General features: G+C 41.6%; 1 protein-coding gene across 2 annotated transcripts; it reads right to left on the bottom strand.

Moving 5' to 3' along the window:
- Nucleotides 1-8,489: 8,489 nt before the first annotated feature.
- On the bottom strand, nt 8,490-12,710 carry lactb (lactamase, beta). Of its 2 annotated transcripts, none has more exons than XM_080761921.1 (6): nt 12,256-12,710; nt 11,064-11,160; nt 9,907-10,097; nt 9,505-9,808; nt 9,238-9,403; nt 8,490-9,160 (listed from the first exon to the last, which is right to left on the bottom strand). In XM_080761921.1, the coding sequence occupies exons 1-6, from the start codon at nt 12,697-12,699 to the stop codon at nt 8,635-8,637; spliced, it is 1,728 nt and encodes a 575-aa protein (XP_080618047.1). In that variant the 5' UTR covers nt 12,700-12,710; the 3' UTR covers nt 8,490-8,634. The 2 variants fall into 2 exon arrangements, with proteins under 2 accessions (XP_080618047.1, XP_080618048.1); XM_080761922.1 differs by having other exon boundaries at nt 11,064-11,130.
- Nucleotides 12,711-14,389: the final 1,679 nt, after the last annotated feature.

Below are 14,389 nucleotides of genomic sequence, written 5' to 3'. Positions count from 1 at the left end.
ATATATTGGCTAATGTGTTAACACATAAAAGTACAGGGAAACCTCTCATACAGTGAGTTGAGGAATCAGCATTCACAGCAATAACAGACCATAACCGAATAATGTAGTATAGCACAGCAGATTAAATGCCACTTGAGATGAATCAATTCAGGTCATTCAAGGGCTGCAAAGTGATAGTGCATGACCACAGCCTCCACTAACATAGCTTTTAGCACAATGCCATAAATAAGAGATAAATAAGTAACTTAACCACTTAAACTCTCTTTACTTAGTAAAGCGGACCTGAGTTATTGTACTGTACCTGTTCTCTACACCAAATTTCTTCGTATATCTGCTATGTTTGTCTAATGTCACCAGAATATGCATGCTGGGGTTCAAGTGGTTATACAATAGATCAGTTACTGTATGTGTGAGGTGAACGACTGTGAAATTGAGTGCACTGCGAAATCCTTGAGTGTTAATTTAACTCTGAGTGTAGAAATGGCCCCTTATGGGTCCATTCATGAGTCCTTATAGGTTGAGGCCTATACAGACTCATCTCTACACTGCAAAATCTAACTCTCAAAGTGTAAAAATGTACCTATGTGCAAATTGTGAAGTTTGCATAATATAGGCCTACCATTTGCTTGCATTGGCTTGGGTTAAACACACTTAAGATGGAAATAATCAGATCTCAACATTATATATAGCATTCCAATAGCCACTTTTATACTGAGCAAGAGTGTAGCAATCTCCTCCACCTACAAAATATGAAGCAAGCTATATTGCTGTAGCCAACCTATTGACACAAGTATGTATAGCCTATTAGTCCAGTCCTCCCGAACCAGATCAAGATGCATCAAGTTACATGCACCAAGCCAAATACAGTTCATATTGTCTAATACAATGCCCAGCTTTGGTTTCTCGTTCTAGTTAATGTGCACAAAATACAAATACAAGATGGGATGTAGACGGCAACATGATATTTATTGCTAACAACTAATGGAGGAGCTCGAATGGGAATTCAAGGCTAAATGCCCAGAGCAACTGAACACCGTCGAGCTTCACGAAGCACACCTACCTTCTACATTGTGTAAAGTGTGGTCGTGACTCCTTTGCCCTCGTAGTGATGATGGCAACATATCCCTCGTCGATGATGATCAGTGCATGGAAGCGATGCTCGGATGGTGCTGTGTGCAGGCTGCGATTCTCCTCATTTGCATTGGCCAAGCAGCAGCCGAATTGCCTCTTAACAGTGCAACACGAAAAAGCCCACCGCCGACTGAAAGCACCATCCTTCAACAAGATTATCTATCATTGCATTATAACGACATCTTTGAAACTAAGGATTGATGATGGCATAATACCCAACTCGCGCCTGTCCTGCTCGCGGGGCTTTCCCCACAATCACGCTAGGGACTCCATGTGCCCAGACCCAGTAATAATAATGCACTGACTGTATTGGAGGTTCACAAGCAGGCGCTGTCCAGGTTCTGAAACGGGGATTCCATTACCTACGGATGTGTGACGAGCACAACTCTCAAGGACAGCGGCATAGCCGAGATAAATCGAGGCGATCGGCTATACTAATCTTATATTGCTGTTGCTGCGAACCACGAAGAGCCTGCAGAGTGCAGACGTCCTCTTTTCACGCCACCCTAGAAACGTCGACGTAAAAAAAAAGGAAAGGAGGGGAAAAAACACACTCGCGAGTCGCGCTTCTCTTCACCTCTTGAGCTACAGTTCCTCGCGATAACAGCATATAGGCCGGCCTATACGTCGACGAAATAGTTTACATTCACTAGAGTATCCTTTGAAATGATTTTGAACGAGTATTTATGAAAGAATATAATACAACAAGATTGCCGAATAATCCTAGCCTATATTGCTTCAATATGTACTATGTAGCCAAACTGGATGCAATCTTACCTGGAGGGGAGAGAACAGATGGTGGAGGTGAACGGAACACTGCAAACAAATGCAAACTGTTTATTAAACAGAGACTGGAACATAACACTTAGCCTACTATGACAATTCAACAAAGATCTCACGAGGAACTGAAAACAGGGGAGTATACACACAGGGATAACAGGGTACAGGTGAACATAACTTAAAATCAAGACAGGGATTGGCTAAGAGACTAACAGAACACAGGTGGAGCAAACTAATAATCACAGGTGGTGAGACAAGGCAGGAAAACAGTAACAAGGCATACAGGAAACAATACTACAAAATAAAAGCACACAAGAACAGAAAACATTAACCAAAACTAGGAACAAGGACCACTAGGGACCACGGATTGTGACACTAACAGGAGCCCACGTACAAGCCGGCTTCTTCGACTATGCATGCACCTCTTGGTACCACACAGCACCTCTAAGGCCCTTAAAACAAGGCTCCAGACTTCCCAAAACAAACTGGTCAGGCTACTATTTGGCCTCACTCGCCGAACCCACCTCACCCCTGCCCACTTTGACAGGCTGGAATGGCTTAGGATTGACGACAGAGTACAGCATCTTGCAATGGGTCTGGTCCACAAGATTTGATACACATGCACCAAGATACCCATGCATGTACCTGTCTAAATACTTCCTTAATCTCAACGAAGTCCACTGCACCCACAACACCAGAGGGAGTTCAACAAACCATATGCAACCCAGATTCGGCACAAACAAGGGACTAAATAAATTTTGCTCCTGCCACCAAAATGTGGAACGCTCATTGTCATTGGCCCGGTTTCCCAAAGGACACCTCTTACACCATGGTGTAAGAGGCATGCTCAGTTGCCCTCTAGGCCGCACATGAAGCCTGTGTGCGGCCAGCCAATCAAACACTATGTCCTTTTTTGGGAAACGCTGTCAAACAAAACAACATAGACAACCTAGACTAGAGCACAGCCATACCTGTCATCATTGCGCACGTAAGGCCTCCTGCATGAATACACAAACCTGTTTCCCTAAAGCCTCTTTAGCCTACACACACCTGTCGACATATGGCAGTATTAAAACCATTCGCAGAGAAATGTGTGGTGCGAGTGTTGACCTTCTTCGTCTCATTTGAATATAAAAACTTTTATAATAAACAAGGCCTACTTCAGCATCAAATAAATTAAATTGAATTACATTTTTTTAAGAGTGAAGAGAGCCTACTGTCAGCTGTCCAGCAGTCCAATTATTAAATTAAAAAGAATGGTAGACCTGAGGCCTGAGGCCTACCATACCAGGCCTCAGGCGTGGTATGGCCTAGAGGGCAACTGAGCATGTGCAACACCATACCTCTTACACCATGGTGTAAGAGGTGTCCATTGGAAAACCGGGCCATTGTCATTAAGACATGCGAATCCCTTGACTCCTTCAAAACCGCTCTCAAAGGGCACCTACCGGCTGCTTTTTCCCCTCACTGTATTTTATTTCCCTTTTTACCTCCTTCATGATGATTTCCTGTTTTTGTCTATATAGAAGTGTATATGTCTCTAAATGTTATGATGAATTGAAAATGGTGGACCCTATTGTAAACAAATGTAACACAAATGGTGTCCACAGTTAACAGTTTTTGTTTTGAGTTGTGCTTGAAATATACTGTAATTCTGCAAATAAATACTTCAATCAATCAATCAATCAATCAATCAAGCAAGCAAATGTCATTAACAAAATACATCTGTTGGCCAAATCCTAATTACATGGGTTAAAGTAGTTTATTTGCGGGTACTCGAACGTCCATCCCATTTGAAGAGATATGCCATGCAGGGACCCCCATAAGAGAAGATTTGTACGGCTCTAGCAGTAATTATCAACCCGTTACATTTCAAGGACCCCCAGTTTGACATGCATTAGTCTACGGACCCCCATTTAATGGCATTTCTATAACTACATTCACTCTGAGACCCCAATATATAATCATAAAATCTATGTTAATTTAACTCTGAGAGTATACAAATGGAACCAAATGGACCCATAAGGGCCCATTTTGTTCCAAACTATCATTTAGCTGGGGACCCCTGGGGGTCCCCGGATCCCACTTTGAGATCCACTGGCCTATAGGCATAACGGATACACATTAAAGTGGTAAATGTTTTACAATCATATTACTTGATCAGAGGCGTTTACGTTATGATCTCATAATAACTAACTTGTGAGTTGCCCAAATTGCATGGCTATTACATGGCTTAAGGCCATTATCGTCTAATGGCTGCTAAGAATACAAATGAGTCAACTAACGGTTCTTGACCAAAAATAGTAATTACATGTCTGAATACCATTAGACTGTAAAAGTTCCCACGATTCCATTCATGCCTGAGCATTTAGGCACTGTGGTGCCTCATGCCATAGCTCATACCTGTCTGTCAGCAAAAACAGAGAAAAATCTGAGTTTGTCTGCTTCCAAAAAATGTGGAAGTCTGACAAACAGGTGAGGTCATCACCAATATGGACCTCATTAAATTAAAGCATTTCAGCATGCACAAATCTACTTTGAGGCCAATGCTATTTCTCCCACAAAGGGCCATATTATAGCCTATACAGCAAAACAAATATATTATTATAGGGCCACATGCACTCTCAGTTTTAAATGAACATTCAGGATGTTACTGTGCAGATTATTATAATGCACATTCCTGCAAATGACAAATGATTTTTAGCAACATAGTCACATATTGTATAATAGGCCTACTAATTCTCCAAATTACACTTTCTTCCCAGATTAGTTCACAACACCGGGTAGTATCCTGCATTTAGCATGTCATAAATTACAATGTGGACAAACAACATATTTCAGTTCTGTGGAACCCGCCCACATGACAGTGGCTATAGGCCTATAACAAAAAGCAGTTCTCAGTTATTTAGAGCATTCACTCTGACTCACCTTGGGAACTTGTACTAAACCGAAGCTATAGGGTTTCTTGAGCAGGTAAGGGGTTTACATTTTATTTAATTCAAAACATCTTCCTCATGTGAGACCTGAGACCTCATGGGGTGCAAAGAAATGGATCTAACACATTTATAACTGATAGTTTATGTTCAGTTGTTACCCTTGGAGGGTAACAACTGGAGATTGATCATTCTGACATTTTTGCCTCACATGTTCTCAGGTATTTATCAACACCGATTTTGGAATTTTAGCAGACGACAAGAACGAAGGGCATCCCAAATGATGGCAGGTATAGAGCAATTATGATTAGGAATTAAATCACAACCTCCTGGTTTTGTACTAAGAAAAAAACTATGTTATGTAATCTGATTTGTAATGGGAATTCTCCTACACCACAAGGAAATACAAGAACCTGTTCAGCTTGTGAAAAGCAGGGGGATATGAATGCCTTGCATAGCTTCTTTCCTGTAAATGTTGCCATTTAAATATGTCAAGTGGTGTAAAGTAACTACATACATTTACTCAAGTATTGTACTTTAGTACTGCACTTTGAGGTATTTCTTTAAATTTACTGGAGTAGGCAATTTAAAAATTTCAGTACTTTCACTTTCTACTCCGCTACATCTCAGAGGCAAATATGATACTTTTACTCCACTACAGTTACTTGAAAACTTTAGTTACTAGTTACTTTGAAGATTTTGATTATTATTACAAAACATACATTAAACACTTCAGCCCTATACATTTCGGCCAATAGACGAACTACAAGCTGGTATATCGGCTATTTTCAAAATGTCTTATACATTTTAGACATTAGAAAACTACTTTTGTACGTTTACTCAAATACATTTTGAATTCTAGACTTGTATTTTTACATTGCAGTATTGATACTTTTACTTAAGTAAAAGAATGTGAGTACTTTTTCCACCACTGTTTGTGTCCATGTCCTGTAGATCACGGTGACCTTTGCAGTGAGCCCGAGTCCACCTACTGCATGAATGGAGGAACATGCTATAAAATACCTTCCATGCAGGACACACTCTCCTGTGTGTAAGTTTTCATACAAATTGCATTTTTACAGTATGGTCTGGAAGTAACTTTGGTGCATACCGTGCATTATATACTGTAAAGTTTTCATAACATTCCATAAATCACAATTCCATATACCATTCAAAGGTTTATGTGAGTGGTAATGTTTCTATTCTATTATTTTCTATACTGTGTTGAGTTGACAATGGATTGGATATGTTTGATCTTCTGCTATAGGTGCGGTGACAACTATAAAGGCAGTAGGTGTGAGCAGTTCCAGCTCTTCAGCATTTCGAGTGATGCAGGGCAGACAGGACTAATTGCAGCCGTGGTCATTGTTGCTCTTCTCCTCTTAGTCGTGCTTGCAGTTGTTATCTACTACGTATGCAAGTAAGTAATCAATGCGTGTCGCATCACTCCTTTTGTCACTCACTAAAAATTGAATTTTTTCTCATCTGAAATTGGTTCAGGACGTTGATGATTACTATATTATTGTTATATTACTATTCTTATTGCACTCTGAAAGTCTGCCCATGATCTTGTTCTGTCCAAGCCAATAGACATTGTTTGTCTCTTGACAGGATGCGGAAATCCAAGTCAGAGAGCCAACAAAGCAGTAAGCAAGAGTACTGGAGGGTAAAGCCAAGAGTATAACCACACGTCGATCTCATATTTATTGTTACGTTTTGGTCATGCACTGGATGGATGATGAAATCGCTCAGAATCTTCGGACTGAGCCACTCTATGGGACCTGATGCTGCTTAAAATGAAGCTATGAAGGACCAAATGGACTTAGGACATCTGTGTTTAACCATGCTGCAACCTGACCTTCTCCTGGCAAAAGCCAAAGTTGATGGACATCAGATTTATAGCTGAGAATTGATGGCACCTACAGTATAGACTTGTTTTTAATTTGACTATTAATGTTTCATTGTAGTTACACAGGAAATAAAGTCACATTTCAATGTGCTTTGTATAGCTTGCAATACATTTACAGAGCACAACTGGCCCATGTAAATGCTATTTTCTACTGTTTTTAATATTTGTAAATCACTTTAGTCAATGTTGAATGTATTATATTGAGATCACTAAATTATATTCATTAATACATACAATGTCATTATTTAAGCTATAAATAATTGAATTTTTGTTAAGTAATGTAATTTGTGTAAATACATGCAATAAATTTTATTTTCACATCCACACAAGTTATGCAAAACTTAATGTTCAAGGTGTGCTCTTGTGGCTCATACTCTAACTGCAAGTCCTGGATTGGAATTTGGCAAAAATACAGGAGTTAAAAGGATATTTCACTTTCAAATATGTTTGGGGTCATTTTGACTTTACTCAGGCTTATGTGTTTCAACTCAGTTTTTAAGTTGCTTGATTCAGTATTTTATCAGACATTCCTATACAAACCCATTATTAGTTCAAAATCCATTTTACCCAATGTATCATTGAAACGCATTAGTAGGCCAATGTCAATCACCAGAACCATGGACACGTGTTTTTGATGAAACCATCAGGTTAAAATAGATTTTGAAGTTACAATGAATTTATAAAGGGGGCATGTCTGATAAAATGAATAATGAAAAATGAATCGGTGCTCCATAGAGAGCATATTGACATACTGCATATGTGTGTGGTACACCAGCTGTACAGTGGCGCAGAGGAAAAAGCTCCAGGGGGTCATAAATACAGCACAGAAGATCGTTGGCTGCCCTCTCCACACACTGGAAGAACTACATAGAGACCGCTGTCATAAAAAAACTCTGAACATTATGAAAGACACTTCCCACCACGGTCACTCACTGTTTGAACTGTTGCCATCAGGCAGACGGCACAGAGTGATCAAGTCCAAGACCAACAGATTCAGTAAGAGCTTCTATCCCACAGCGGTAGTCACACTCAATGCTGCTAAAAAATAGAAAAACACATTTTAGTTTTCTCTGCTATCTCTGCTCTGCATAAGTACAATAAGGGTTTGTTGTGCGATAACAGCTGAAATTACATGTTTGTGCATTAGTGCTGCTGGGGTTGTGCAATAACAAGAAGTCATGGGTGTTTTGTTTTAGCTTGTACAGTATGTTGTTTTTGTGATATAATGCACTGATTGGTTGGCACTTTTAATTTCGTTGTACACGTTGCAATGACAAATAAAGATCTATCTATATCTAAATACTGAATCAAGCAACTTAAAAACTGTCTGGGGTGCAAACATGTTTGAAAGTGAAATATCCTTTTTATTGCCCATGTATAAAATAGTATGCATAAGTATTTAAGTCATTGTACTTGATCCTTGAGTCTCTAGTGCAACTTCACCAATAACAAAGTGCCAAACTAACAAAACATAGTAACAAGTATAAAATGCTTTAGTCCAATTCAAAAACGTGTCTGTAATGGAAAGTGAACTTGCCTCAACTGCTACATTGTAATTAGCAAACAAATTGTCATCTTATAATGTCAGTGGGCTTCCTTTGTTTGTAGAAATATGGTACACTGCTACCACCTAGTGGTAAAATAAGCTTCCAAGGCAGGGCTCAGTTCAGACTGCAACACATTCAAAGGTACCCTGCTTGCGAACAACAATAAAATAAATGTAAATGTACATAACATAACAGATCAAATTTATTAAATTTACCCACAGAAACATAAACAATTATAATTAAAATAGACATGCAAGTGTGTCTTATTTGAAAATAAGTGTCTTATTTGAAAGTAATGTAATGTAAACATATTTGTATGGCAAACAACATCCTCTTACTGGCTTCTGGCTTTCTCAAATTCCTGTGCAATCTTCAGTGCCGTACTGTTGAGTCCAACAGACTGCATGTTCGTCATGATGGTCACTACTACTCCCTGTGGGATGGCTGGACACTGCCCGTGAGGCTGAATGGTCTCTTCACTGGGTAATACCAGGAGGACACTGCTAGCCCCGACAGCACCTCCTGTATGCGACACGTAGTGTCTACGACGTCTGCACTGGCCGTACTTCTGCAGGCTCTCCACCACAAGCCAGCCCTGGGCGTACAGCCCTTCCTTATCCCAGCTGCCCTCCGTCCTGTCAACCGGGCTCCACAGATCCTGGACCGTCTGTGGTTTGAGGAAGCCAGGCAGGAAGCCTTTAGGGTCCTTGAGTTGGGCCAGTTGGTAGCTGTAGAGCAGAGCGTTACCAAACAGCAGCAGGTCCCCTGCTGTGGACAGAAAGCCACCTCCGGCCCATTTGTAGGAATTGTCCACGTATGGGCAGTTCACCACCCGCCCTTTCTTGTTGAGGTGATAAAACCTGAGAAAGAGCACAATCAGTAAAAAATATCCTCATAGAAACTCCGAAAATGGATTTAACTGTAGGTTACTGATTACCTTGAGCGGTGGTAAATAATTGGGTCATTCTCATCAAGCACAGTGTTGAGCATGCCTAATTCACGGAACATGTTCATCATATGATCCCGGAAGCGCTGGCCAGCAGCCCGCTCCACCACCGCGCTGAGTAGAGTGAAGGCATGCGTGGAATACAGAAATGTGGTACCTGCATGTACAGTGATAAAAAGATAAAACCACTTTTAACAAAATGCTGGAGGGAAAGAAATTAAACGTTTAGCTTTTTGCTACAGCTGGTACTGCCATTACCAGGTTTGAAAATGAGTGGGTCGTCCTTGAACAAGTCCATGGCCTGAATGACACTGTCATAGCTGTCTTTTAGGTAGTACTCCTCCATCTCAAACTCCTTCTTCCTCTGAGATGGCTTGGCATCCTTGCTCTTGTCTTCTTGTTTGGGTTTATCTACGTTTTCCGCTGAGCACTTTTTCTCCGACGCCGGGGGTTTCAAAGGTCGCTTCGCCTTCTCCCTATCCTCCCGTATTTTCTTGGCATCTTTCTCATAGTGCCGTATGCCACTCAGGTGGGAGAGAATCATCCGTGAGGTTATCGTGACCTGAAAGACGGGAACAGAGGGAACGGAACTCAATATGGAGAGGAGTATGTTGAAGATGATTTAACTATGGCTCCTCGTGTTCATGCTGACTAACTTACATCTTCACCATCAAACTGTTTTTGGGGAAACTCGGGGACATAATGTTGGACTGGGACATCAAGATCTAGCTTGCCCTCCTCACACAGACGTGCTGCAGCTGTAGTTGTGAGGGGCTTACTGATGCTGGCTATTCGCATCACTGTATCTGGTCCACATGGAAGACGATTCTCCAAATCAGCATAACCAAGCCCTGTAAAATAGCACAGATTGAAAGGCATGACACACTGGGAGTGTAAAATAGACCTTCAATTTCTCTCATTGTTCATTTTCTTCACCCGCTTTGGATGTTATCACCCGATAATCAACAGAATGTTTGTAATCAGTACCTTAGAAATACCCCCAGTATGTGATAATCAACATACTGGGAAATCCGGAACTGAAACTATGGGAGACACTTTTTGTGTCAATGAATGACAGAGGCACGCCGTGTCTGGTGGCCTTAAGCCACATGAGGCACCGCAGAGCGAGGCGCTAGCCGAGCGAATCATCGTGCAGAGCGTTGCGACGGCCACCAGACCCGACTCAGCACCGTCCGAGTTAAGTCCCGATAGGCAGAGAATAGTAAATATTAGTAGCCCCTAGTTTCCATGCCCCGACAATAAGAGTTGGAAACCAGTAAGACGCGCAAACGTGGGAAGCGAACGCAGCTGAGACCCTGCAGATCATGTCTGTCTGTCTGTCTGTCTGTGTGTCTGTCCCGCTGTTACTGTATATGTGGACCTGGCCCCTTTTGTGCCCATATATGGAGGTGAGTGATTGCTGATGCAACACACTCCATATTTGGATAGCGGGACAGACACACGGACAGACAGACACACGGACAGACAGACATGATCTGCTAGGTCTCATAGTAAGTGCTCACTGCGTTCGCAATCACTGCGTTCGCAATTACACGTTCAGCAGGGGGAGTCCTTGACCAGGCTATGTCTGCACCACCCTGCATGCGTGCAGTCTGGGTGAAGCCAAACACCACAATGTCTAGTATGCCTTATTAGCCATATTCCAACGTCCGGATAACGGTTGATTTCGTACAATTAATACAGTGATAACGGACGAATCTGCTGTTTTCTCACAGGGTTAAATTTGTTCAATTCACACTGAGGATTTTAATGTGTAAATCGTATTAATTTATAATAGCATGCTGTATGCCACCAACCTTCACACCAGACTTTATTGCCATCAACTGACACTCCAACCACCAACCCTGGTGCCGCCACCTCATCCTGAAAACAGCAAGAGATCTGTGAAAACAGCTGGGCATGGGCAGGGGACAGTAGGGGAAATGAAACAAAGACATGTAGCCCCGTTTGGAACCATGGCTGCCAACACTCCTGGATGTGGTATCAAAGTCACAAAATTCACCAGAACACAGGAACTCACATCTACCATATTAAAATGTTTCTGGGGGAGGACCCACGGACCCCTCGGTCTCATAGAGAGATGTTCCCATAATGAATGGTTAATATTATTAAAGATGGGTCTTACATTGCTTCAGTCATCAAATCAATTTCTGTAGGCCATTTTGCGTATTAATGGCTGAATCCCATAATTGTCCAATGCTAATACCCTGTATAACATGTACACTGTACAGTATATAACAACGCAATGACAGCCGTTTACAAAATGCTGTACGCCTGTACATCCCCTCCAACTGTATATTTTTTTTGACACTTTGGCAATGTAAACTTTCTCATGCCAATAAAGCTAATTTTAATTGAAATTGCTAGTAAAGAAAGCCTGATAAAAGTATCAAACTCCCAAAATTCAGCAGAACACAGGAAATTACTCCTGCATGATTATTTATTTGGGGGTCCCAGATGACAGTAAAGTAACAAGAAAAAAAGGGGGGAATAAAAAAAGACCATTTAATACTGCATCAAAAGTAATCAACAAACTATGGGCTACTATAGGCCTACTGGTGGGGACATTTCAAAATATGATTATTTTTGGGGGTCGTGGCCACGGTGGCCTGAAAAGGTTGAGAACCACTGATAGATGACATTTAGGCCAGGGGTCAGCAAAATGTGTTAGGAACCAAATGGACCCTCATGGGTCTCTAACTCTGAGAGTGTACGAATGGTTACACTCTCAGAGTTAAATTAACATTGATTTTACCGTATAAACGAGGGTCCCAGACTCTCATAGAGATAGAAATGCCTAATAGCCTAATGCATGTCAAACCGATTGATTGATTGATTGATTTGTTAACAGTTTGCAGAATTACAGTACATTTCAAGTACAACTGGCATATCTTAATTTCAAATGGGGGTCCGCGGGTGTCAATGTAGAGGTCCTTGAGATGAAAACGTTTGAGAACTAGGCCTACTGATTTACTGGATGACACCCACCTTTATGCGTCCCAGAAGGTCTCTGCTGACTGCAATTGCAGCAAGGTATCGCTCGTTGCGATTGTCACGTACCTCCGCGTCGCACGAGCCGTTAGTTGCATCAGTGTGATATTTCAGTCCTAACGCTAAAGCAACCCCCGCACCAATGCCATACACCCAAAACCTGCATCTACTTCTGAAGGACCATGATGTACTACTACTTCTACTTGACCTTATTCTCCTGACGAACTGCTGCTGCTGGAGGAAGAAAATGCATGTCTGTTTATCTGACGATCGCGGTGTAAACAAAGTGAAACGACGCGCTGCGGTGAGCGGCGGGCAGTTACATCTGGTATAAAAACGATTTGGCAGAAACAATCTTGACATTGTAACAAATACTAAAAAGTAACAAATACTAAAAACTTTCACTGGCTGCTGGTGTTTACGTTTAGCACAAATGAACATTTACTTCCTGTTTTTTTTTTGTTACCCTTCTGTTCCAAATCCAGACAGAACTAATCGATTCACGATCCATAGGCTACTCTCTCTCTCTCTCTCTCTCTCTCTCTCTCTCTCTCTCTCTCTGTGTGTGTGTGTGTGTGTGTGTGTGTGTGTGTGTGTGTGTGTTGATTGATATCATTGATTTATTAACAGTTTGCAGAATTACAGTACATTTCAAGTACAACTGAACTCAATACAAAAACTGTTAACTGTGAGTGGACGACACCATAAACTCATAAAGCATTACACTTGTTTCAAGAGGGTCCACCGTTTTCAATTCACCATAACATTTAGAGACAAAATATACACTTCTATATAGCCAAAAACAGGAAAACATCATAAAGGAGGTAAAAAAGGGGGGGAAACATATAGGCCTACAGTGAGGGGAAAAGGGGGTGGTTGGGGATTCAGATTTTACAGGGGCCAGTTTCGAGAGAGGTTTTAAAGGAGTCAAGGGGTCTTAATGACAGTTGGTAGGGCGTTCCACATTTTGGTGGCATAGGAGCGAAATGCATTTAGTCCCTTGTTTGTGCCGAATCTGGGTTGCACATGGTTTGTTGAACCTCTGGTGTTGTGGTTGTGGACTTCATTGACAGGTACATGCAGGGTATCTTGGTGGTGTAGCGAATCTTGTGGACCAGACCCATTGCAAGATGCTGTACTCTGTTGTCAACCCTAAGCCATTCCAGCCTGTCAAAGTGGGCAGGGGTGAAGTGGGTTCGGGGAGTGAGGCCAAGACCAAGTACTGTAGTAGCCTGACCAGTTTGTTTTGGGAAGTCTGGAGCCTTGTTTTAAGGGCCTTAGAGGTGCTGTGGTACCAGGAGGAGCATGCCTAGTCGAAGAAACCTTGTACGAGGTCTCCTGTTAGGGTCTTCAAGGTGTTTTTGTTGACCAGTGAGGAGATCCTGTATAGGAATCTCTTTGGTTGACTTTTTCGATTACGTTGGTGTTGGTGGCCATTTTGTCACCGGAAAGATTTGCCTCCAGGATGGAACCTAGGTAGGTAATTTCATATTTTTGTGTGATAATACTGTCACCCACTCTAACCAAGAAGCGATCTGCCTTTCTGAGATTACAATTTGATCCAAATAGAATCAGTTTTTCCCAGGTGTTAAAGATAGTTTGTTATCAGTGAGCTACGTATAGATGCAGATTTCAGAGCTGAGGGCCTTTTCAACCTGCAGCTTGTTCCTGTCCGAGACCAGCAGTGCTGAGTCATCTGCGAACAGGAACAATTTGCAGTCACAAGATGATGACGTGTGTGTGTGGGTTTATTTTGCAATTGGTAAATAATCTCCACAATTGTTTGCGTTTGAGTATAGGCATATTGCAAGTTGTTCATACAAGAATGGATTTTTGCCCTCTTACCTTTCTTGCCCTTCTCTTTATATGCCTACACACATACACGTGCAACACACACGACGGGTCAACAGTCCACTTCACTGTACACTTTATCGCCTTGCTGAGGTGACAAAAATGACTCTCACAGAGGTCATAGCCACTTAACTCCCTTTTAGCACCACCACCAGACAAGGGCCTGTCAACACACACTGGCTTGTTTTAATCCAATGTTTTGATTCAAAAAATAGTTGTAAATATCTCATAGCAATATGTTCAGTAATAAGTGCCTGAATGGCCTGCAGTCTGCAGAAAT

Source organism: Protomyctophum bolini (genome assembly GCF_963924005.1).
Source record: "Protomyctophum bolini genome assembly, chromosome: 4".
Taxonomy (NCBI): Eukaryota; Metazoa; Chordata; class Actinopteri; order Myctophiformes; family Myctophidae; genus Protomyctophum; species Protomyctophum bolini.
This window is presented reverse-complemented; position numbering and strand designations above follow the sequence as displayed.

Excerpts from the sequence above, each read along its gene's own strand:
- lactb (XM_080761921.1), bottom strand. The coding sequence starts at position 12,699 with ATGTTCATTTGTGCTAAACGTAAACACCAGCAGCCAGTGAAAGTTTTT. Across the intron at positions 9,404-9,504 it reads CCCACTCATTTTCAAACCTG|GTACCACATTTCTGTATTCC; the intron begins GTAATGGCAGTA and ends CTGTACATGCAG. Across the intron at positions 9,161-9,237 it reads ATTATTTACCACCGCTCAAG|GTTTTATCACCTCAACAAGA; the intron begins GTAATCAGTAAC and ends GCTCTTTCTCAG.